Source organism: Catharus ustulatus, chromosome 7 (genome assembly GCF_009819885.2).
Source record: "Catharus ustulatus isolate bCatUst1 chromosome 7, bCatUst1.pri.v2, whole genome shotgun sequence".
Classification (NCBI taxonomy): Eukaryota; Metazoa; Chordata; class Aves; order Passeriformes; family Turdidae; genus Catharus; species Catharus ustulatus.
The window spans coordinates 39,984,732-40,009,981 of NC_046227.1; the positions used below are offsets into that span (position 1 = coordinate 39,984,732).

Below are 25,250 nucleotides of genomic sequence, written 5' to 3' on the forward strand. Positions count from 1 at the left end.
TCCCCCAAACCAAGCCTAACACCTGAGCAGAGCCATCCCCCAGACCAATCCTAACACCTGAGCAGGGAGCCATCCCCCAAACCAAGCCTAACACCCGAGCAGGGAGCCATCCCCCAAACCAAGCCTAACTCATGAGCAGAGCCATCCCCAAACCAAGCCTAACACCTGAGCAGGGAGCCAAACTCCAAACCAAGCCTAACACCCGAGCAGGGAGCCATCCCCCAGACCAAGCCTAACACCTGAGCAGGGAGCCATCCCCCAAACCAAGCCTAACACCTGAGCAGGGAGCCAAACTCCAAACCAAGCCTAACACCTGAGCAGGGAGCCATCCCCCAAACCAAGCCTAACACCCGAGCAGAGCCATCCCCCAAACCAAGCCTAACACCCAAGCAGAGCCATCCTGGCTACACTGTGGGACTGCAGGCACAGGAAGCACACACCAGGAAACACCAGGAAAACTCTGCCTGTGTCATGTACTCATCTGGTGTCTTTTCAAGCAGTTTATTTGAGTTCCTGAAAACAAAGAAATAAACATGCACAACTATAGTTGTACATACACAAGTCTATTTGTATATACACAAATACACACAAGTACATTTGTACACACAAGCCCCTGCCCTGTATTTCTCAGAGGGAGGATGAGGATGGAAATCAGACCTGTGCCCCCAAAGAGGCCCACAAACCACACTGAACTTTAAACAGATTTTATGCATTTCACAGCATGCATGGTCCTCCTAAGGAGAACAGCCCAATACCTCACTCAATTTAAGCCCTGCTTCCATGAATGTTCTTGCAGCCATTTGTTTCCCAAAAGCCTCAGGAGTACCTGCCCTGCTGAGCAGAGCTGTGCACACCTGCAGCACCTGCAGCACACCCAGCCCCTGTGTCACACACCCCAGCACCAAACCAGAGCTGCACCATGTGTGTGCAGCCAGGACACCCTGGGCAGTGTGGCAGGGCTCAGAGCCCTGGGCTGGCCCAGCCACACCTCCAGTGGGTCAGCTCTGCTGGACACTGCACAGGGAAGGAGCTGGGATGGAGACTGACCTTCACAAAATACTAATTTTCCCTCAAAAACTATTGGAGAGCATGAGTTCAAAGGTATTGTTCCCAATGCTTAAAGAAAATTACTTTTTCAAAGGAATTCATGCACAGACATAAGCAACAAAGCCTGGTTTTAGTGACAGCAGCAAGCACAGCCCTTCCAGCTACTGCTTGTTTAGAGAGAAAGAAAATATACATTTCAATGTAAGAAACAAAACATTCTTTAATAAATTCCCACAGAAAATTGCTGTGGATTTAAAGATCCATGACATATCTGGTGTCTGAATTCACAAGAATTTTTTTCCCCAAGGGAATGGAAAAATACACAAAAGGTATTTTCCTTTGGAAACACAAAGATTTTGCCATTTGATTGGAGCTACAGGCCGTTCCCTGTGGAACCACAGCACAGCAGCAGGAGCCACTAGAGGGCATTGGGAACATGGGCAGGGATCCCAGACACACAGGGATAACAACAGGGATCCCAGACACACAGGGATAGCAACGGGGATCCCAGACACACAGGGATAGCAACAGGGATCCCAGACACACAGGGATAACAACAGGGATCCCAGACACACAGGGATAGCAACAGGGATCCCAGACACACAGGGATAACAACAGGGATCCCAGACACACAGGGATAGCAACAGGGATCCCAGACACACAGGGATAACAACAGGGATCCCAGACACACAGGGATAACAACAGGGATCCCAGACACACAGGGATAGCAACGGGGATCCCAGACACACAGGGATAGCAACAGGGATCCCAGACACACAGGGATAACAACAGGGATCCCAGACACACAGGGATAGCAACAGGGATCCCAGTCACACAGGGATAACAACAGGGATCCCAGTCACACAGGGATAACAACAGGGATCCCAGACACACAGGGATAGCAACGGGGATCCCAGACACACAGGGATAGCAACAGGGATCCCAGACACACAGGGATAACAACAGGGATCCCAGACACACAGGGATGCAGGGATAACAACAGGGATCCCAGCCACACAGGATGCAGGGATAACAGGGATCCCATTGCCCTGTGCCACTCTCCATACCCACAGAGGGATAGCAGGGATCTCCCCATCCCATGCCATACTCCAGATGCAGCAGTCCTGGACACCACAGGGCAGAGCTGGAGCAGGACACTGTGTCTGAGGTTCAGCCACATACAGGGAAAAGTGAATCTTTTGTGATTCCTGCAACAGTACATTATCATTTGAAAAACAGAACTTGCTATGGTAAAGTTTTGGATGGACAAGTCTCTTTCCAAGTGGCAGCTCCCAGATTTCCAAACAATCCTGCCATGCAGTGCAGATAAGGAAGGGACCCTGGCTCCTGGGCAGGCCAGCATCTGTTCCAAGGCCAGCTCTGGATCCCAAAGGAGTCCTCTGAACTGGCTTTGGAAGCCCAAATGAACAATAGGCCAAGCACAAGGCAGATCAAACACTTGGTGAGGACACCCAGCCTAACACAGACAACACAACTGGTCCAGGCAGCAGAGTCAATAGAATTCTTATGGTTTGTAGTCATAAAGTCCCAACATTGCAAAATCCACCCTGAAACCCCAATGCCTGCTCCATTCTCACAGCTAATATTGCTCTCTCCTTTCTTCCTAAGAAAACTGTGTGCTGCCAAATCATTGCTGTATGGCCTGCCAGCAATGCAGGGTGAAGTTCTGGGGCTGCTGGGACAGCAGCACAGGGGAGGGAAGAACCAGCTGAGACAACCCAAATCACCACAAGGAGCCCTGCAGGCAGCTGGGAGATGGCCTTTGGTCCCAGTGCCACCAGAGAGCACAGACTGGCAGGCAGAGCGAGCCCATTAGCGCAGGACTCCAGGCTGCGTTTATCTCCATACGACACAGACATGGGAACACGAACCGGCTCAGACTTTCCGGATGAGATCAGAAGCACCCAGATATCACCGGCAGTCCCACTGGCCCTCTGCCAACAGCCCAAGGGCTGTACATATTTTGCATGTACCTCACCAGATTCCTATCAAAAGAAAACATCCATAATACTGGATCACAGTTGTGCCATCCACAACAGCCACACACGAGCTGAATTCACCCACAGCTGTGTCTTCAGAAGGAATAATGTGCATTTAAAAGCAATAATTCACAGCTTGCTCTTTAATTGAAGCTCACACAAAGGAGGTGCAACCCCCAAGCAGCCCCACAAAGGCATTCCTTGCATCAGAGAGCAACAACTTTGGCAGTCCTTTCTTAGGGTATCAACTTGGTTGCCAGAATTCAGAAATGGAAGCCAGCTACCAACTGCATTTGGTACCCACCTGCAAAGGCACAAGGCACACATCCACGCTTCACAGCTCCAAAAATGTGTCAAAGTGCCACCCAGAAAGACCAAATGTCTCGGATTCAAGTGGCTGCAAACACAGAAAGAGTGAAGGATGGGATGCTGGTTCTTCTGTACTTGTGTACAAAGCAAAATCACAGCACTGCTGAGTAAGAACAAAACCACCACACAAAAGGCAACTACACAGTGTAAAGTGTCCTGGAAGGTTCTCCCAGTCAGTAACTCTGACATGTTCACAAAGAGCCAACCCCTTGGTTCTTAGAGGAAAAGGAAAAGGCAGCAAAGCACAAGCATCATATAAAAAATAAACACAGCCTGCTCCCAGGGAACAGGGACATGACAAGAGGAAAAGGCATCAGGCTGTACCAGGGCAGGCTCAGGTGCACACTGGGGAAAACTCCTCCATGGAAAGGGTTGTGCAGCCTTGCACAGCCTGCCTGGCACTGTCCAGGGCAGTGGTGAAGTCCCCATCCCTGGAGGGATTTACAAGTTGTGTGGATGTGGTACACTGAGTTAGTGGTGCCCTCGGCACTGCTGGAAGAATGATCTGACTTCATGATCTTAGAGGGCTTTTCCAGCACAAGCACTCAGTGATTTCAGTGGGCAGCAGAACCTCCCTGAGGCTGCAGGAGGCAGAACACAGCAGGCACCTGCCCAGTGGGAAAGCTCAGGAGCTGTGCAGGTATTGCATCAGTGCAGGGGTCTTAGGCAACCCACTGACACACGGCTTACTCAAGCACTGAAACAAGCACAGACACTTTTAAATCGATCTGCAGCTTCCCAGTGCCTTTGAAGACACGTGTGTCTCTTTCCCTATCATTTGTTCTGTCAGGGATTAGCACTGCCCCAAGAACAGCCTTTCCCTGCAGAGCCTGCATCACAGCCTCACTCAGGGTCCTGTCTGTGCCTCACTGATCCTGTCCTGCTGGGAGCACCTGCACAGAGCTGTGCAATTCCACATGGGCACAGCAGCAGCACACTGTGAACACAGGGTTTGCAGACCCTGAGCCACCCAGGCACTGCTCAGGGGCAGGTTTCACCTTCAGCTATCTGCTCAGACACTTAGACACAGTGAATTACTGCGGCTTCTCACGCACTGCAGGTACCAACAAAGCTGTTTTATTACACATATGTACATAATACACACATTTCCTTGCCGTGCAGGTACTCTCTCCCACATGGCACACAGACAGCTCACAGGGGAACATGGAACTCTGTGACTACCAGGAGAAAGGCTCCACTGCACAGCTGCAAAGCTCCTCAGACCTTCCCTGTTAGACACAAGCCACAGCTACAGACAGCCCTGAACACCACTCTGCCAAAGCCATTCCAGATGCCCACAAAGTGAGGAAAATCCCCATCCACGTGTGTGACTTCCTCTGTGCAGAGCCTTGGGCTGAGGAGGCAGGGACAGCACCCCTGGAATCCTGCTGGAATGGCTCTCCTTCCAGAGACACCGTGCTCTCACATCTCAGCACAAAACCGCCCATGGAGACACAAACTCTATCCAAACAACACCTGGATTTACCCAGCAGCTGTGAGTCCCAAAACACAAATATTGTCAACTGCTGATTATCGGGAAGTGCCTATAAAATTGTTTCTGAATAGTTTAGGTGAAAAGGATTAAAATAGCCGCACAAACCCAAAATGCACTCAGTAACAGTGACTTACTTTCCACTTACTCACTCAAAGCCTCCCTCTCCAAGCCTTGGCCTGCCTTCCTCCAGCCAGCACCAGTGTGATTACTGCAGATGTTATCTGTGCAGTGTGATGGAGGAGCTCAGGCAGGAACACAACTCCAGGCGTTCTGGGACTGCCCATCACACCCTGCTCCTGCATCCTGCCTGTCCTGGCAGGGGAAACCAGGGGGGCACAAAGTCCCAGCCCATGTGCACAGCACATGAATAAACCCCTGCACCCCAAATGAACCAGAGCAGCACCCCACAGTGAAAGCACTGCATCCAAATAAACCCTGCTCCCCAAATGAACCAGAGCAGCACCCCACAGTGAAAGCACTGCATCCAAATAACCCCTGCACCCCAAATGAACCAGAGCAGCACCCCACAGTGAAAGCACTGCATCCAAATAAACCCTGCACCCCAAATGAACCAGAGCAGCACCCCACAGTGAAAGCACCGCATCCAAATAACCCCTGCACCCCAAATGAACCAGAGCAGCACCCCACAGTGAAAGCACTGCATCCAAATAAACCCTGCTCCCCAAATGAACCAGAGCAGCACCCCACAGTGAAAGCACTGCATCCAAATAACCCCTGCACCCCAAATGAACCAGAGCAGCACCCCACAGTGAAAGCACTGCATCCAAATAAACCCTGCACCCCAAATGAGCCAGAGCAGCGCCCCACAGTGAAAGCACTGCACCCAAATAACCCCTGCACCCAAACAAACCCTGCCCCCCAGATAAGCACAGCTCTGCCAGAGGGCTGCGCTGTAATCTCAACCAGAAACCCAGACAGCTGAACCCACAGTCTAAATGAGATCACTGACTGCTAATCATTTTCAAATGCTTTTTAGTAACTAGTTAAATATTACACAGCTTGACTGTTCGGAGTTTCTGCAGAACACTCCAGCCAACCAAAACAAACATTTCCAAAAACAAATCTTTGGCTTGGTCATCACCAGCAAAAGTACTGTTTGGGTTTTTTTTAATAAAAAATAATTTTAAAAAGAGCTGGGTTTTCTTTCCCCTGGTTTTCCCTGTTTTCCTTTACACAAATTTAGAATACTCATTTCTTTATTCTGGGTTGCAGAGAAGCCCGGTCTGATGATGTGCAGAGCTTTTAGGGACCATCTCTCACTGGGGCATGCCCTGCTGCAAGATAACAATGTCGTCTAGTTCCTACACATGCATTAATTAAGTAGCATCTCCCTACAACCTCAGTGTGTTTTCACACATGCAGGGACCTAGGGAGGTGCAAATGCTTTTTTATTCGCAGTCCCTGCCACTATCAGGCCAGATCTCTCAGAGCCGAACTGAGGGAGGCTGCTGGAGCTCCCCTGGCCCCAGCACTCTCCAGGTGAGCCCTCAGCTAGGCTGATATTTCACTCCAGCAGGACCCTCATTTGCACATCAATAATCCCAGCGAGATTTTGCAGATTTACCCTGGGTAAGCCTGAACCTCCAGAGTTATTTTCACAGGGTCATCACCACAAGAACATTCTACTTCTGCCCTTCAGCCCAAGTACCCTACCCTGAGTGCAGTTCGGAGTATTTTGATTAAAATTAGCCAAAACTTTTTTTCTTCTTGTAGTTAATTTCATTGCATAGTCAGAATACAATGGCAGCATGACACAGCAAACACAGCCTAGTTAAACAGAACCATCAAGGCTGGAAATACGATAAACATACATGTATTTTATTTGTGTAGATATATAAATCTATAAACCTGAGCAGGGCAGGGAGAGGAGCACAGCAGCATGGCAGAGGAGAGACAGAGAGCCTGGCTTCACACCTCGGGCTCACTGCTAAGGGATCACCCTGGGATTAGAGCAGCATTGCTCAGAATGACGGGCTGTACCAGGTAGGAAAGGTTAAGGGACATGCAGAACTCAGGTGTTCACTCTGCTGAACTGCTCCCGGTCCCAGCCAGCCAGAGAAAAGTGACCAACATCAGGGCCATGGGCCTGAGAGCAGCAGCTCCTGACACTCCACAGGCACAAGGCATGAAACAGCATTTCCTCAGCACAGATTTCAGTAACTGTGGCTCTGGAGTCCAGAAAACTGACTGCAATCAGCAATCCCAGGAAGGAGGAACACCCTGCTGCATGAGAAACTCAGATGTTCAGAGATTATGCTAGACCACCCCAGAATCTCAGCAGTACTGTTCCACAGTTTGGTCTTGCCTGTTTGGGCAGGCCAGAGCCACACAATCCTGTTCTCAAATCCGAGATACAAACAGCAGCCTCCTCTCCCAGCAGCAGTGTGCACACGGACCTGGCGAGCAGGGTGACCAGGAAATCCAGGAACACCAGCCAGGGGCACTCAGCACTGGGGGAATGCAGCCCAAAGCTGACTTGGAGAATGCACTGAGGGGAAGACCAGCTCAGGCTTTCCTCCATCCTTGCATCCTCCAGTGTTATTTCTGCTCTTCCCACATCAGCAGCATTAACCTCAGTGCTGCAGCTCACAGCTTTACTCTGTTCTCTCCCCCAAAGCATCCTGCCCCTCTCACCACAGCCTCACCACCACAGGCCCTGTCTCACTCATATCTTACCTGTGCCAGTCTCACCTGGGGCACTGAGCCATCCAACAATCAAGCCTGTGTCCTACAACAGCTCGAGAACTTCACAAATCCCTTTGTCCTGGCATTCCTCAGTTGCTGTTAGAGCTGTGTCCACTTGGACCTCTTGGGCAAACCCTTCTGTCCCTCCTGGTACAGAGCTCCCCACCACAGATGTCCATCAGTGCCTGCTATTCACCCCTCAGCCCAGTCATCAGGCACCTGGTCACCTCTCCTAGCACCAAATGTACCCCGATTACACACAATTCTGACAATTCTTATCAAGGCTGTCTGGATTATTCCCTTCCCACCTATTTAGCTGTACGCTGCCAAGCTCACACATCTCACAGGGCCTTGCCAAACCCAGCTGTACTTGCAGATCTTCAGAAAACCATTCCACAGATTCATAAAGACTTCTGGTTTAATTGCTGCTGCAGAAGCCAAGAGCAGCCAGCCTCATCCCTGTTTAACAGGTGAATTCCCATGGCTGGCCTCACACACAGCCAGCTGCAGATGTGGAGCACGGTGGAAGCTCCAGCCCTCTCTGGGAGCAGCCTGGCTCTGGAGCTGTGCACAGCCTGCCCAGGAGCAGGGAATGAGGCCACTGCTGGTTCCAGTGAGTTGTCACACACATCCCCTGGTGCTCCCCAGGCCCACCCTCCAGAGCCCCAGCCATGCCTGGGTGTGCCACACTGAGCACAGCGACACAAACACACCTTCACCAACACAGCAAGCACCAGCAGGCTGTGGGCCAGCAGCCCTGCTCGCCAGGGGCTGTGATGGAGGAAGGGATCATTCTGAGCAGGACACAAGGCAGCCCTCTCACACAGGGCAGGCAGCCATCCCACTCTTTTTCCACCAACATCAAGCCATTTTCCTCAGACGAAAACTCAAGTTAAAGGACTGAATGTATGTCCCACAAATAACCCGCTACACAAACTGCTCCTACAAAGGGTCAAAAAGCACTAAAGCACTGTCAAAGGCTTGAGGAAATAAATTTTGAATACTCTGGATGGTAACTGTCATCAACCTGCCAGACAGATAATGCTGAAGGAAAGATCCAACAGTCAGTACAAAAGGTTTCCATGTCCCTACCACTCACTGGTCAGTGGAAATGGAAAGTCAGGTTGGTCAACAAGGTCAGATCTGACTGCACAGAAACCTTCAGCATTTTCAGTCATCTTCTGCCTACAAGACAGATTCTTCTGGGTTTCATGCTCTTAGAACTTTCCACCAAAAAAAAAAAAAAAAAAAAGCATCATCAAAACCCTACCCCAGGTTCTCACCAGCGTGGCTCTAATTGTGAGTGCTCTGAAGTTAGCAGGAACACAGCTGCAGAGGGAAAGCAGAGGCTGCCGTGTCTGCCTGTGGGCATTCAATTAGACCAGGAATCATCTCAACTTCAGCTGGACTAGACACTAAGAAAACCACAATAAAATGGACTGAGGCATCCAAAATGATTCTCAGAAAATAGGCCAGACCGGGCATGAACACATCTGGGCTGGGCTTGAGTCACGAACCACATGAGCAAGGCGGCGCAGTGCAGCCCGCGGGCCGGGTGAGGAATGCGAGCAGCACAAAGGTAGGCAGCAGCAGTCTCCCACACCCAGATCCCTCTGCATCCCTCCACCAGACAGACAGACAGACCACAGGCCCTCCGTGCTGACGTGTCCTGCACATCCCAGCCCAACGGGATCTCCAAGGATGGCATTTCTGGGGTGCCAGGTAATGCACACACCGTCACAGCTGGTCAGCCAGCCAGCTCCAGACATCTGCTGCCATTGGGAGACAAAAACAAGGCCAAAAAGGGTTAAACCACTCCAACCCTGTGCTGGCACACATGGCCAGCTGGCCAGCACTGTGCTGCTCCAAAGATCCCTTAGTCTGCCACACGACTGCTCCCCTCTCTGCCTCCCACCCAGACCCTCCTTCCAGTGACTCTCACAAACTGATGAGGACAAGTTTATCCCAGCTCCAAGCAGCAAACACCAAGATTCAGATCCAGGACTGCAGCAGCTCAGCTCCTCTGTGCCTCAGTGTCAGCACTATTCCCCTCCATTCTCACAGGCCACAAAGCCCCAAAGGACCCTGCAGCACAGCAGGGATGGGCCACTGACCAAAGCTGTTACCTCCTAGGCTCAGTAATGAAAGAGGGAAAAAAGGAAACATTAAGGAGGAAGTCAGCAGAACTTCAGTGATTAATTAAAAATAATCTGCTCATACATTTTAGAAATAGGCCTGACAGGACAAACAGGTATGAGAGACACAGGACACAGTATATTTATGCATTTAATATAACACAGAAAATGGATAGGCTATTAGACATATAACCTATGGACTAATCCAGGGAATCCCTTTTCTGGCCAGCACACGTACTCCTAACACGCATTTCAGCGCTCTTACTTCAGAGGGATTGACCTTGGTCTCTTCACTGGAAGGTGCTACCACATGTGGCTGCCCAGAAGAGGCTGAGAACTCGACACCCACACTCCAGGACAGAGCACATGTGCCATACACCAGGAACAGAGTTTGCAGCTTAGTCTCCTCCAGAAGAAATCCAGCACACACATGCCCAAACCACTCTGCAACTCAGAATATAAGGAGTTCCTGGCACAGACACGCTTCAAAGCTCCCCTGGTGCTCCAGGACAGCGCAGTGTGGGTGAGAGCCCCAGGGCCGCCTGACCCCAAAGCATGTTTGACCAACAGCCCTCCCCTCAGAGCTCTGCATCCCCCAAAGCCCACAGCAGGGCTGAGGACAAGCAGGACCCCAGAGGGGTCAGGATTCCCTTTTACCAGGGGAAGGGGGTTGAAGGCAGCCCACTGCTCCCCACGGTCAGTGCCCAGGGTCACTGGTGGCCCCAGCCCCACAGCTGCCAGCCCCACAGCTGCCAGCCCCACAGCTGCCAGCCCCACAGCTGCCAGCCCCACAGCTGCCAGCCCCACAGCTGCCAGCCCCACAGCTGGCACCGGGCACTGCCAGCCCAGCCCTGCTTTCCAGGGACAGCCACCCCGGCTCTGCAGCACTGCACACACCACTAATGAAGGTTTTATCTCTCCCTTTTCCTGTCAGCTCACATCCAGACAGCCTGACTCTGTTAACATTAGAATGCTTATTTTTCCCCTACCCGCTATCTCCAAGCCAAAACAACATCTGGAACTTCAGCTTGCCATACAAAGAGAGACAGATTATAACTGGAAAAAGCTACACATCAGCTTCCCAAGCTTTATACATTTCTGCTTTTATCTGGACTTCCCACATGTACCTTTCAAAACAGCTCCACAGGGAGAAGAACAGAGTCCTTTACAGAGACCCCCAGACACAATGTAAGGCCCCTTCCATTGAGAATAACCTCAAATGATTATCAGAAAAATAACAGGAGCAAAACCGATAGGAAAGTTTAGAGGAAGAATTTACCATCTGCTGCTAACACAAAAGAGAGGTGACATACCAGTGACCTAGAAAAGGAAATTAAACAAAGAATATTACTGGTGTGTGTTACTTGATAAAGTAATGGAAGAAAAACCTGGCGCCATTTCAGACTACATAAAGGTCCTACTTTAACAGACAGCTGTCTCCAGTGTCATTTAAGTGTGCTTTTTGCTTAGATCATGGTCAATGAATCATGAAAATCAATACAGATGGAAAACATAAAACCACGCTGCAGACAGGCTCGGCAGTGGAGCGTGTACCAACTAGCACCAGCCTGGGCTGGAGAGAGACGTGCCAAATAAACACAGACTAGTTTTTCCAACAACATTTATTTAACTCTTAGTGGTTAATGAACAGAAGTCATGACTACTGGGTATTTCCTAAGCAGCCATCCCACTCAGTCACACAGCCAGGCTCAGCTGTGCCCGTGGTGGCCGAGATGCTCCCACAGTGGCCCAGCTCTGCTGTCCTGGAGCTGCCTGCCAAGGCCAGCCAGGGGGCTGGGACAGCCCTTCCCCAAGCCTCACTGCTGCCTGCTAAGCAACCCCGGCTGTGAGAGCAGGAATCCTCATTTCCCAGCCCCCTGGACGAGCTGCCCCACTGCTGGGCCCGGCTGCAGGAAGCTGCCATGCTGCTGCCAATCCCAGCATTATTTTCAGCTGACAATCATGTAAAACCAATTTGAATGGTCAAAGCAGAATGAAGTGTATGTTTTCAGGAACAAACAAAACAAGTGTCACGGGTTTCTGTGCCCAGCATCAGAGTTTTTAACATAACACAGAGTGGAACCCAATTAAAACAGCTCTGGTTGAAGGGAATGGGCCGTGCTGCAAGTGCAAGGACAGAGAGCCAAGCCCACATTGCAGCAGAGCTTTGACAGTCTCATAGCAATGACCATCAGCTCAAACACAGCCCATGCCAGCTCTGGGGAACCAACAGCAGCACAAGCTCAAAATGGTAATTTGCTGCTGAATACAGACAGAAACTCTATGCAACACTCAGAAATTAGTCATGTTTTAGCAGATTTTTGCTTTGCACCCAGCTGTGGCTTGTTCACAAGGTACCTACTCACACGTTAGCCATCTCCCCTCTGAAAAGCAGGATCAGCTCTCAGCAATGGCACTCGGCAGCAGTGACACCAGCCCCTGTCCCTGCAGCAGCCAGGGCTCCAGAGCAAGCTGAGCACTGCCAGCCAACAAGCAGCTCTGAGCTGAATAAACTGATTCTCTATCAATGCTTTTAATACTTTACTTTTCTGACAGTAGGCTGAAAAAAACAGGAATTACTAAATCATCTCCAAAACCCCCAGAAGTGACTGAATGACATGAACTCACTTGACAGTATGAGCTAGTAAAAACAGAAGTCGCCCCACTGATGTGCAGAGCCCTTTGTCTGGGAACATTCACCACAAACATGGACAAGACTGAGCTCTTTGTACCAGAGCTTTGGGCTGACGTGTCCCACTGTGGTCTCACGGCAAGGACTTCCTGCGTGTCCCTCTCACATTTTCAGGACAGACCATCCAACACTCCTCATGGCTTCCCAGGGCAAAGATAATCACAACCTGGGCCAGCAGAGTTTGCAGCTAAAACCAGTGAGTTGCTATTGTGTGAACCTGGTTGTTGGTCGGGTTTCTCATGAAAAGACATTCATGCAAACAAGATCTGCTAGGATTTCCCTGAATTCCAGGAGCACTGCAGCAGCATTCCCCCAATACCCACCCATGACCCTGCAGGAAATGAGCTCCAGCTACCCACACAAGTTACACGGCAAAACTACTCAACCAAGAAAAGCACTTTGATTTCAGCCCTTTTTCTGTTCCCATTCTTAACACCAAGATCATTCCCACTCACTCCAAGCTCCTCAAAGTGATCATTTTGGGAAGACAAGGGCTGCTGGACACCAGTTAACACTGACCTACTGATACAAACCCCTGCGAGTGCCAGCCGAGCTTTAGCTGAGAGCTCTGCCCAGAGATGATTCCTCACCCACAGCTGCTCACACAGACACCTATTTTTGGACCTGCAGTGTACACCACCTCCTCCAGCAGCCATAACCCCCACGTGTCCCTGCAGCTCTCAGTGCTCCTTGCTCTGGAGTCCTGCCCCTGTCCCACCTCCACACACCCAGAAGCACAAGGCAGGTCTTGTCTGCTGGGAACACCAGTGTCTCCATGTCTGTATGAGACCACATCTCAGCCTGAGCTCACCTGCCTCCAGGTGAGGAGCAGAGGGCAGGAGATGCTTGAACAGCTCTGCTGTCACCCATGCAAAGGGCCGAGATGTCACCATGGCAGCACCAGCTCGGAGCAGGCAGAACAGCCCACAAAACCAATCCCAAAACACCGAGTTCCCACAGCAGGGCTGCAGAGAAATCAAACAGCTTCACAATAATTCTGTGGTAAACCTCGCAGGGCATAGCTGCCAAACTGGCAATTCCAGGGAGGGCTGGACAAGCCAGAGCACTCTGCAGGTCTGCATGGCTCCCAGGAGACAGCAGCCCTGGACACCCGAAAACCCAGCCAGGAGCACCTCACTGACCACCTCACTGACCACCCCAGCCCTGCAGGAGCACCTCACTGACCACCCCAGTGCTGCAGGAGCACCTCAGTGACCACCCCAGTGCTGCAGGAGCACCTCAGTGACCACCCCAGTGCTGCAGGAGCACCTCACTGACCACCTCAGCTCTGCAGGAGCACCTCACTGACCACCTCACTGACCACCCCAGCCCTGCAGGAGCATCTCACTGACCACCCCAGCTCTGCAGGAGCACCTCACTGACCACCTCAGCTCTGCAGGAGCACCTCACTGACCACCTCACTGACCACCCTAGCGCTGCAGGAGCACCTCACTGACCACCTCAGCACTGCACGAGCACCTCACTGACCACCCCAGCACTGCAGGAGCACCTCACTGACCACCTCAGCTCTGCAGGAGCACCTCACTGACCACCTCAGCACTGCAGGAGCACCTCACTGACCACCCCAGCCCTGCAGGAGCACCTCACTGACCACCTCAGCACTGCAGGAGCACCTCACTGACCACCCCAGCCCTGCAGGAGCACCTCACTGACCACCCCAGCACTGCAGGAACACCTCACTGACCACCCCAGCACTGCAGGAGCACCTCACTGACCACCCCAGCACTGCAGGAGCACCTCACTGACCACCTCACTGACCACCCCAGCCCTGCAGGAGCATCTCACTGACCACCCCAGCTCTGCAGGAGCACCTCACTGACCACCTCAGCTCTGCAGGAGCACCTCACTGACCACCTCACTGACCACCCTAGCGCTGCAGGAGCACCTCACTGACCACCTCAGCACTGCACGAGCACCTCACTGACCACCCCAGCACTGCAGGAGCACCTCACTGACCACCTCAGCTCTGCAGGAGCACCTCACTGACCACCTCAGCACTGCAGGAGCACCTCACTGACCACCCCAGCCCTGCAGGAGCACCTCACTGACCACCTCAGCACTGCAGGAGCACCTCACTGACCACCCCAGCACTGCAGGAACACCTCACTGACCACCCCAGCACTGCAGGAGCACCTCACTGACCATCTCACTGACCACCTCAGCACTGCAGGAGCACCTCACTCCACCTGGCAGGGACATACCAGGAGAGAATGTTCTCTGGACTATACTAGGAAAAGAACAGCTACAGAAATGAAAAATAAACCCAACCAAGCAATTGTGAGAGCACAGTGATTCAAAATTCAAGGTTTAAAACAAACAAAACAAAAAGTCCCCTCACAACCCACACAATTGGAATTTTACCTGGTTACCTGAAGTTTTCAAAACAGCATTTTACATTTGTAAGTGTGGAGTACTCATTTCAGGTTTTGGTGTGTATTTAAACGCTTCCAAGTTGATCAAGGTGATTTAAGTTAGGAAGTTGAGTACCATTTAAATAACCAATTTTAGATCTGATTTTGTATTTATTTTTGTTCTTTTCTAAGAAAGGTTCAATTGCTGTTGAAGACAAATTAACATCTTGCTAAGACTAACTAAATACAGTCTTTAAAGACCATCCATCCCTCTACTCCAACACCCAGAAACTCCCCATTTATTAGAGAAAAGGATGTATTTGTTTTGACTATCCACTTTTATAAATACAATATTTTAAAGTTTATTTTTAACTGGAAAGCAGGCTTGCAGCGGCCTGACTGTGCTAATTACACAATAAAAAATCCCATGGCCTTTAGCCAGTAAGGCCCCATCAGTGGCCCAAGGACACAGGAGCTGCAGCCCCTGAGCTGAGCTGACCAGAGCCAGCCAGGTGAGTTTGTCTGGGTGACCTGGGCAGGGCAGACAAGATAAGGAGCTGCTCCCCAGCTCCTGAATCAGCTTGGCAAGTTTTGGGAGTCCCTGTGCATGTCCCCACACCACCATGGCAGGGTGGAAGGTCTCAACACTCTTTAAAGGTCTCTGACCTGTCAGACTGGGAGGGAGAGTTCATCACCTGTAAACCCTCCTCATGATGCAGCTGGGCTGAGCATTTAACAAACTTTATTTAGCATTTACTGTGGGGTTTTATGAAAAACAAGTAAACAAAAACACAAATTAAATTAAACCCAAAACAGTTCAGCCATTTAAAGTAATTTTAACTTTTATACTCCAGACACACAACCCTGAAGGTGCCGCCTACTTCTGCACAACCTTCAGGGGTGGGTCAGCTCAGCAATGAAAATCTCATGAATTCCTCAAATCTTTCCAAAAAGGTCTAAGTTTTAGCTTGCTAGTTCTTAATTCAGAATAAAATCAGATGAGTTTTTTTGCATGTTTTATGTTCCTTTACTGTATTTCAACATTTTAAATTACTTTAACAGAGAAGACCTGTTCTTTGTGGGTTGTTTGTTTTGTAAGAAAGCAGCCTTTCAAGATCAGAGGATCAGCAGAATCTCCCTTTAAGATCAGATGCTCAAATACCTCCCTGGTGTCTCAGCAAGTGACCAACCACTCCAGCAGAGCAGCCACTCCATGCTCAGCTCTAACCCACACTGCCCATGCAAGCCTCTTCCTTTGGCCCTGGTTTGCTTCCTCACACAGTAGCTACTGTGGCCTCCTGACCCAGAATTATCTCCCAAAAAGAAGGTAACACATTAAGCACTTTTTGCCTTCAGCTGTGGTCCTAAGAACTATTTGGGTAAAACCTGCAAGCTGCACCAAGAGTACTTACAGAGATCTTTCAAACAACTATGACATGCAAGTGTTTTTGGCTTGTCCAACACTCATTTTTTAATTAATATGCCTTTATGAACTCAAGTTCAGAAGAATCCTTTTTTTACATACTACCAAACACACCTGTGCGACTGAAACAAGATCAATCACATCAAAAAAGCCCTAAGATTCTTGGGAGAATATTTCAGAACTTTAAAAAAAAAACCCAAACTTTTGGTATCCTTTCCCACCAACCCCTCAGAGACTTCATGTACATCCTCTGGGTCACTGCAGTTTGTGCCTTTGGTTTGAATTCACTTCCCTTTGTGTTCACACTGGCCAGCATTTCAGAACCAACCTTTGCTGGGCACACTCACTTTCTGCTGGGGAGCCCCCAGAGGGTCCCAGGCTGAGCAGCCCCCAAAGGGCTCAGCCTGCACACCCAGGAGCAGAGCCCCCAGGAGGGTCCCAGGATGTGCAGCCCCCAAAGGGCTGTCTGTGCTCTCAGCCTGCACACCCAGAGCAGAGCCCCCAGAGGGTCCCAGGCTGTGCAGCCCCCAAAGGGCTGTCTGTGCTCTCAGCCTGCACACCTGGAAGCAGAGCCCTCACGCTGCCTACCAGGAAACGCTGTAAAAACCACAGTCCCACCCTGTGAGTGGTCAGGTGTGCCCATGGGAACTTCTTGGGCAAGGCCATCCCAAGCCAAGCACAGCAATCCTTGGCCACCGTACTTCTCCTGCCTTGCCACGATGCCAGGGCACCCCAGCCAGCAGTGAGTGAGCTGTGCCCAGCAGAAGGCAGCCCCTGAAGACCTCCCTGATGCGTTTCCAACCCCTGTCCCATCCATACTCCCAGGACAAGCAGTGTGCAGAGGTGAACAGCACCAATTACCAGCTGACAAGCAGTAACTTACTCAGCTATGTGCCTGGCCCTTTGCCATTCCCTCCTCTGATGAAGTCCCAAGTCCCACAAAGTGTTCCTGAGTGTCCCTCTATCACACCAACCCCCTGGTTACCTGTGTAACACCATCCTGGCTCTACAGAACCCTTCCTGTAGGAGACCCAACAGCAGGGACACCTTCACTCCCAGCACAGGGGCTCTCCACCCCACAGACCCTGCAGCCCCAGAGCCAGGCCACTTCCACTGCACAGGCACGTAAATTCCCACCAGGAGGTGGCCAAAAGCTTCTCGTGAGGCTCCTTCCCCCCCAGAAAAAGGAGGATTTGCCAGTTTGCTTTGCTCAGTTATCCTGTGGCGCACACACCCCTGAAGAAGTGCACAAGCTCCTCTTTCCAGGTTTCCATCACAGGAAAAACTGTGAATCTTTATGTTCAGGAAGGGAACCTGCTGTTTTCACTCAGGTCCCAAAAGAACCACCAAGTTCCAGGAGACAAACACTGCAGCCTTTCCAGAGCTGCCAGGAATGGGTCTCACTGCTCCTCGTGGGAGCAGTGCAGGTGCTGACAGAAAACCTGCTGTGGCCACACGGGACTGATGCTGCAGAGCAACAACAGCGACAGCAGAACAACCCTGTGCAGAGGAACAGCAGCCCCTGAATGGCACCCACCTCTCATCAGGCTCAAAATACAAGTGAGCTCTCAAAACGCTTTTCTTCTGCCTCCATCTGCCGCTGCGTTGCTGTGCTGTGGCTCTATGGACCCAGCCTTGCGGAACAGCTTCCAGTTAATTCACCTTTTCCATTTGCTTTAGTCCACTCCCCTGAGCTCCATATCCAGTAGATATTTATTTTAAAGCTAAGCCAAAACCATTCAAACGCTAACACTTCAGGGCCTTCAATACTCCTGGTTGCACAGTAGGGCCTCTTTTAGAATAAAGAGCATCCACTTTGGGAACTAAACCAACATAATTATAATTGGGCTGCACGTCAAAGTCTTACAAATCCCCCGACTGGAAATAAAGTAGGTTTTACTCCTCACAGATCCTTTCTTACAGAAGGCATAAAACTGTGCTGAAGCCTCAGGAACACCACTTCCTCACCAGAGATTCCAGGAACTGTGTAAGAAAACTGAGCTTCAAAATCCAGTTTGTTGTTCTGGCTCCTCACTGCCTGGCATTCTGGCTTTCCTAATGGAGAAACAAGACAAAGTTCCCTCACAATCCTGGACACTGTTCCACATGGAAGTCCAATACATATTTTCTCTGAATGTCTAAGCAATATCCAGGATCAAATCCCAACCAAAAAGATGAAGTCAAAGATTTTTCCAGTCATTAAAACATGCACCTTTTGCATCAGGCATGGAAATACCATCTTTCCTTCGGACTTTGGATGGTGCTTAGGTTTTTATTCCCATAATTTAGGAAGAGTCATATTGATTCACTCACTCTTCAAAATATCACTTGTGTCATAAGGAAGTTGAAGGTATGGAGGGAAGGGAATAAAGAGGTTTAGATTTTAGAACAGGTTTTGCAGAACAACCATGCCCAGGTTTGCTTTAGAGGTATGACATGAGTCTTACAAATGTGCAAAATACCTACACCAAGACAGAAAAAACACCCTATTGCTTCAGCAAGCTGGGACATGTTGCTTGGATTATTCTCTTCTGGAGGCTGATGCAAACACGCCAGGTCCACAAACACACAGAAGTGTCTACGTGGCATTTCTGGCACATTTGTAAAGGCCCAACTGACAACCAGCGAATGTGGGAGAGCAAAAGCCACGCCAAGGAGTTGTTCAAGAATTTCAGAAGTGCTCAACAGCAAAAGCCAAGGGCAGGATGCATGAGAGCAGACAAGGGGAAAGACCAAGGAACCAGCTCCACAGCACACAGCCCACCCTGCAGAGCAGCCCTTCAGGGGAGCTTCTCCTTCCATCCCAGGGACCTGAAACAACTGGAATGTTTCTCTCTGGACACAGACGGGCTCCCATTATGCAAAGAAGCTGGAGGAGAGCCAGGAGTGAAAGGCTTTAACCTTGATCCCAGCCACAGCAGGCTCCTGCGCTGTCCCAGACGGCGTCTGCGAGCTGGGCTGGGCACACGCGCTGCCCGGCCGAGCTCCGGGCTCTCCCGACAGCAGCAGGACATCAAAGCACCCCGGTGCCTCTGCAGGCAGGACAGCTCCCCAGCAGATAAGCAGAGATGGTCCCACCACACACCTCGTCACCCCCAGAAGGAAAACGGGTGGAGTAGGAAGGTGGGTGCGTGGCCACTTTCATCATCATCCTTTCACGTAGACTCAGGATCTAAACTGGTTTTGCAACTCAGTCCAAAAATAAAGGTCAAGTGGAATAAAAGTTACCTAGATCAATGCTCAATATGTAAGAACGCATGTCCAGAAAAGAATTTCCTAAGTTTTCCAAGCATGTATTTTTCTATTGCAATCATCAAGAGAACACACCCCTCCGTTTTGTTGTGGTTTTTTTTTTTTAATTCACAAGGATCAGCACTTTTTTCATGTGCAAAGGGTACATCTCAAATGCTCTTTTTTATCATTTAACTTGAGACAGTATTTAGAAGTCAAATTTAAAACAGCCTTATTTTTTTAAATGCACAACTTACTGCAATTCCACTCTTAAGGAGATAGGAATTCATTAATTTAACACTCAGACTGGTGCACTACAAGTTGTACATGTTTTTGTTCTGACAACAGAAAATAAGAGTAGCACACAGTGCAATCCTGCAAGAATGACTGCCACAAACTCCACTGCCAGACCATTGTCCTGATCCCAAAACCAGCTGGAATAGTCCACTGGTTCTACGGACATTTATCACACTGTGCACATACTTTTGTATCTTATCCTTTTTGCCAGTTAGTCTTTAAGTTCTATTCAGCAACTTCTGGGGAACAGAAAATTTTGATTCTCTCTGTTGTTTACCACTCCAGCCTGGGATTTGCCCAGCCCATGCCATCAAAGTCAATGCTCTAGCAGCTGCTACCCACAACTGCAGCTGAGCAGGCAGTTCACTCCAGCCCACTAAGGGCTGCAATTTAATGGATTAAAAAATATTTTTTAAATATTACTCCTTGTGAAATCAAGCAGAGTTTTAATCTGTAGTGTGGACATGCAGCATGGACACAGCACTGACCAATAACCAACCTGCAGCCTATCACCTATCTCTGACACAGGAGTATTATACCATAATACAATACAATCCACAGTCTCTTAAACCAAACCATTATCTTTTCATTTTGTTTTCACTTTTCAGATTCAGCCTCAAAATTACTTTAATTGTTGTAGTCCTCCCACACAAATACAAGAGACAAGTTTATTGCAATAGAGAGCCCTAAATAGCAGAGTCTGGTTTAGGCTGACTAATACAAACACACATTTTGTTTAATTTTACATTTGTTCCTAGGGAGATTTCGCTCTCATCTCTTCTACCTGGCATTTCCCAGCACCTGACAGCATTGGAGATCACCCACCCCAGCAGGCTGAGCAGCATGGGCAGCTCTGGGCACTGCTGGGCACCATCCTGCAGAGAAGGGAGGGCAGGCAGGTACTGAGAGGCCACCAAAAATGTGCTTGAGCACATCCTGATGTGACAGCCAGAGCTGGGAGCAGGCAGCAGCAAGGACACCTGCAGGAACTGTCCGTGGAGCAGAGCACAGTGGGTCCAGGCCAAGGCACATTAAACACCCCATGGTGCACTCCAGGGCAGCCCACAGCATCTGCTCAGCCACCCACACCCACAGACCCTCCTCAGCCCCAGCACCACACAACACCGGCATTAACCCAGGCTAGAACTAACCTGGCAAAGGCAGACCAAGTTTTAACCAAATGAAGCTTCCCTTACCCAGTGTGTCACACGGCCAGAGATGCCCCAGCAGGAGAAGGAACAGCCCATGGGGGAGCAGAAGCAGCACTCACTGCCCTGCCATGAGCAGCTGGCAGAAGGGTTTGTGCAGGCAGAGCTGAGTGCGGCAGAGCACGGAGCCAGGAACCCCAGCCCGGCCTGGGCAGGGCTGCAGGGGCTGTGCTGAGGCTCTGCTGAGGCTCTGCTGAGCAGGGAGCAGCACTCCCAGCACTTCAAAGGGAAGGCACTCGCAGGCTGAGCTGCCCCCAGCCAAGGGCGGCTGGCGAGGCTGCCAGCCCGCTCCTGCTGTCGCAGGATCCTCGCCAGGCACACACCAGACCTGCAATTACAAGAGGTGTTTGTTGGCCTCTCTTCTGCAGCTCATTAGCAGAGGGAAGGTTTGCAGTCAGAACAAGAAAGTCACCTCCGGTGAGCACAGCTCACCACAGCTGCTCTGCGAGGCGAGGAACAAATCCTCCTACCAGTTTCCACTCAACAGGATGACCAGCTTCTGCATGCTGAGAAGGAACATTCCAGGCACTCACGACACAGGGTTAAGTGTTGCAGCAACAAATCTTCTGCAAAAAGGCCCAGATAACAGCTTTTGGCATTCCCCCTCACAACCTTCTATTTCCATCTTGGTTATTTCACACAACACAAATTACTCCAAAGGCAGCCTTGGACAATCACCAAACTGGAGGTCTTGGTTTTAATAAGCTTTTCCTAACAAAGCCAGAGCTTTCCTTTCCCTAAAGCAGACTGGAGTTACTCTACCACAGAACTTTCAGACCCACCTTTCCAGCAGCATCACTCCAGGGAGCAGTGACACGGTGTGACCCTGCAGGAGTGTTTCAGAAGGGGGATGCAGTGGCCACAGGACCTCTGGGGCGAGAGCCACGGACTGCCTGTGTCCCCAAAGGGAGGAACAGCCAGCAGCGCACACCCCTACAGCAACAACCTCACTGAGACCAGGAGCAGAAGCTCAGGAAAAAGCAAAAGGACACAGCATAGAAGGGTGATTCTTCCACCCCGCTCTGCCCCAACCCCACAGCTCCCAGTCAGAGGCAAATTCCCGAGCCCAAAGCTGCATCCGAGTCACTGCATTCACTGCCCCACACAGGCCAACCAACAGATCCAGCTGCTCCTCAAAAGAAGAGCAAGTCTCCTGAATATCCCACCACAACCAGTCTAGAGCTTAAACAGGCACCACACAAAAGCTATTGGTTTTAATTTTAAAGTTGCTGACCATTTATTACCCTCAGCATACCTCATTTCTTACAAAATAAGGAATTACCTAAGATCATCCCTTCCCGTTTACTCACATCAACTGTGACTCTTTAAGATCTCTATAGTATTTTCTTTCAAGCATTTTCCCCTTTAGCAAGTCAGTTTATCTACACACCACCTCACCCAGCCTTGCAAAACCAGGTTGAGCCAACATCCTGTAAAACTAAAACAGATCCCAAGCTTGAAGAAAGTGTGGAGCTGCAGGACATTGATTATCCCAGTTGCTCAGGGGCTTACATCGCCTTTGTGTTCAAACAGAACTCCATCCCTTGATAAGAGACCTTGATCTGGTGTGAGGAGTTTCAGGGCTGGTGGCACAGCAGTCTGCAGGCACAAGGAACGCAAACAGGTTCTCACCAGAGAGTGCTGTGCCCAAGAAGCGCTGGCACACAGCTGGGCACAGCCAGCAAGGTGAGGCACTGCACAAAGGAGGAGCACGCCAAAAGAGCCCTGCCATGGAGGATCTGCACTGCCTGGCACACCGAGCCAGCACCTGGTGCTGGGTATCAGGAGCAGATGAATCATGAGGTCAGCTCTGGCTGCACCTGAACCAGCAGAGACAGCAGCACTTGAGACCTGCAGCGTGTGTCCCACACAGAGAACAGCTGGGTGCTCACTGCACTGGAGCACACTCCTCGTGTCCCCCCAGAAAACAGCATCCCATGCAGCTCGTGGCAGAGCTGGGCTCCAGTGCTGCTCTATAACCACAGCTCCTGCCCTGTGCATCTTCTCACCAGAGCAGAAGCTCGGGTGTGCTCTCACCAACCTCAATCTGCAGAGGCAAATCTGCAGTAGGAGCCTGTGAGCACTGCACACACACAATTCCAGAAGACCACAAGCTAAGGAGGGGAATACCATCACCTGAGACTGGGTCACATGCAAACTCAGGGTCCAATGGAACAAAACTACTGCACTACAACCCCTTACTGTTATTGGACTGCATTTCTACGCCTTCGAAAGCCTCACTCTAAAATCATGTTTTGGCTGCAAACATAGTGGGGAAAAAAGGAATTTCATGAAAGCATTTCCATGGAATTCCATGCGTTTTGTAGTCAACAACATTTTACAAATTTATGATCCCAAAACAGTTTTCAAACACTGCTACAAAAGACCATTATTCCTGATTTTTACAGATATGTAGAAGCACATACAGGATACAAATGCCTTACACCCCCAACATCAGAGCTTGTCCACAGCAGTGCTGAAAAGGTGAGGATTTTGATAGCATCTGGTATCTCTGTAACTAAGATGCTCCCAAACTCTCCCATCTTGACTGCCCTCAGGTGCTGAAGCACCTAATCCATGCTCCAGCCCAGGGGCACACCTGGCTGAGCCCAGCCTGCCACCCACCTCTGTGAGATCCAGGAATCCTCATGCACAGAGCACTCAGTACCACCACTGCAATCTCCTGCACAGGTGAGCGGGACAAGTTTTTAACCTGTTCATACACAGGTACCAAGATGCCCATTTGAGAGTTCCAATACCAAGGATGTAAATGAATTCAAGCAGCTTTTTTTTGGCAGGGACAAGAGGGGCTGAACGGGTGCCTAATTATTTCACAACGGCTGTCCCTAGATCCTATTTTAGCATCAGGCTTTCATTAAATTTAAGCATGACTTCAGAGTACCAGCTGGCTGGAAAAAACAAAAACCACAAACACAACCCACTCACAACACCCCACGGGTGTTCTTTCCCCCGCCCATGTTCTCTTCCTACCCTCACTGAGGGCTTGGAAGACACCAGTTCCATTTGGAAAGCCAGCCTCAAAAGCAGATAAGTTCTGCAGGAAATGGCTATATTTAGCCCTCCCCTTTCACCTCAGCTCCTCCACACACTCGCATTCTCCTGCAAAAGGATCCTTCTACTCAGTGTTAGAGGTGATCTTTAACAGGTCACCTCAGCAGAAGAAAATGCAACCAACTTCATACGTGTTGAGAGTGTGATCAACCACCAGCATATCAAATATTCAGCTACTAAGGCATACAATAAAATTCTCACATCTCAAAGCATGCTGAATTGCAAGCCCCAGGGACACAATACCAAAAATCAGTTTGAGTGGTGCCATGGAGGGTGAGGCTGAACCTCTGCACACACTACCCAGGTCTTCACCAATTCTGTCAGTAACTAACACAGCCATCCTATTCTCTACAGAGTACAAAAATGACACAGCAAACTCAACTGCAACTAAAATATTTTCCTAATAAGTAATTTTCTAAATTTATTTCCTAATAAATCATAAAAAACCATCAGTTGCCAGCAGTTCCTGGGCAGTGGAACTTAGGCAGAGAATATCAGCAGCACCTCTGGAAACATCATCAGCACGAGGTCAGTAGGATTCCCCTTTGCCAGCTTGAAACTTTGAGACACATTGTAAGACTTAAAAGTAAAAACATATAACGGGGGGTTTTCCCCCTTCAAGTGGTTTGATTTAAATAACAGCCTCACCTGATAAAATTCTGTCCTAACCATGATTTAGGCCTGCAAGAGCTGATTATTCACAAACCGAGGAGGCATGAACTAAGTCACAGTAACAGACCTTACAGTTTGTCCCCAAATGAAGGCAGAACAGAACACACCTCTCACCCAGTGTGAGGACACAAACAGGCAGAGGTGCAGTCAGAACTGCTCCCCAGTCCTGTGCCACTGGGCAAGGAGCACACACCCACCCCCTGAAACGCAGGAATGCAGGTCTTATCCCAGCAAACAAATCCCGAGGGAAGGCAAACCTCTGAAACCACTGCACACACTTAACACCTCCTGGGGAGGGCACAGGGCATACAGGAACTTTTTGTTCCCTTAAAACAGATCTCTAACACCTCCTCCTCAAAAAAAAAAAAAAAAGTTTCGGCCATCAAAGGCCCCAGCGTGCACTTGAGAGCTCTCCAGAGCCAGGACTCCAGATTTCCCATTTCAATTGCAAGGCACCCCAGCACTCTTCAAACAGCTCCAGCCTTCAAGGACGGGCTCGCAGAGTATCTGCAAAGTGCCTGCTGCATTCCA

At 50.1% G+C, this 25,250-nt stretch overlaps 1 protein-coding gene across 3 annotated transcripts in view; it reads right to left on the minus strand.

Annotated features, from left to right (window-relative positions):
* Window positions 1–25,250, minus strand: part of ACVR1 (activin A receptor type 1) — a 45,820-nt gene that overhangs the window by 19,102 nt on the left and 1,468 nt on the right. The window contains exon 1 of one of the 3 annotated variants that reach the window (XM_033065065.1): window positions 3,352–3,444. The exons of the other annotated variants lie outside the window; for them this stretch is intronic. Within the exon in view, the coding sequence (XP_032920956.1) occupies window positions 3,352–3,374 (23 nt within the window). The 5' untranslated portion in view covers window positions 3,375–3,444. Of the gene's footprint in view, window positions 1–3,351; window positions 3,445–25,250 lie in introns of those variants that run through there. 3 annotated transcript variants of the gene reach the window in all.